Source organism: Mesitornis unicolor, unplaced genomic scaffold (assembly GCF_000695765.1).
Source record: "Mesitornis unicolor isolate BGI_N332 unplaced genomic scaffold, ASM69576v1 scaffold28288, whole genome shotgun sequence".
NCBI classification, from domain to species: domain Eukaryota; kingdom Metazoa; phylum Chordata; class Aves; order Mesitornithiformes; family Mesitornithidae; genus Mesitornis; species Mesitornis unicolor.
The window spans coordinates 1,077-1,718 of record NW_010204432.1 but is presented as its reverse complement, the minus strand read 5'-3'; the positions used below and the strand labels follow the sequence as shown (position 1 = coordinate 1,718).

Here is a 642-nt window from a genome sequence, read left to right as displayed (position 1 = left end):
GGAACGGCAGCGGAGGAGCCTTCAACGGCATCACAACTGATGAGCAGATCCCCGCCGTCCTCGTGGCCGAGATCGTCATGAGCACCTTCCTGGTGCTGGTGGTCTGCATGGGCGCCGTCAACGGGAAGACTCAGACCCTGCTGGCGCCCTTCTGCATCGGCTTCACCGTCACGGCCGACATCCTGGCGGGGTGAGATGGTCCTGCACCGGGCAGGATGGGACCAGGGGATGGAGATGGTGCTTGGAGCTCCTGCAGCGCTGGCTGAGAGGGCCCAGGGGGCAGCTCCAAGCACCCAGAGTCAGGGCTGTGTCCTGAACTGGGGAGGGGAGATGGGATGGGATGGGATGGGATGGGATGGGATGGGATGGGATGGGATGGGATGGGATGGGATAGGATAGGATAGGATAGGATAGGATAGGATAGGATAGGATAGGATAGGATAGGATAGGATGAGATGGGGTGAGATGGGGTAGGTGGGATGGGAAGAGATGGGGATGGGATGAGATGAGGTAAGATGAAGTGGGGTGAAGCAGGGTGGGATGAGGTGGATCAGGATGTCATGGAATGGGATAAGATGGGGATGGGATGGAGATGCGGTGGGATGGGATGGGATGGAGATGCGGTGGGATGGGAGGGGAGGG

The 642-nt window shown here is 60.0% G+C and overlaps 1 protein-coding gene across 1 annotated transcript in view; it reads left to right on the top strand.

The window, feature by feature from the left end:
• The window catches only part of AQP8 (aquaporin 8), a 4,491-nt gene that overhangs the window by 2,794 nt on the left and 1,055 nt on the right, over window positions 1–642 (top strand). The window contains 1 exon segment of the mRNA XM_010191062.1: window positions 1–190. This exon segment is cut by the window's left edge and continues 22 nt beyond it. Within this exon segment, the coding sequence (XP_010189364.1) occupies window positions 1–190 (190 nt within the window).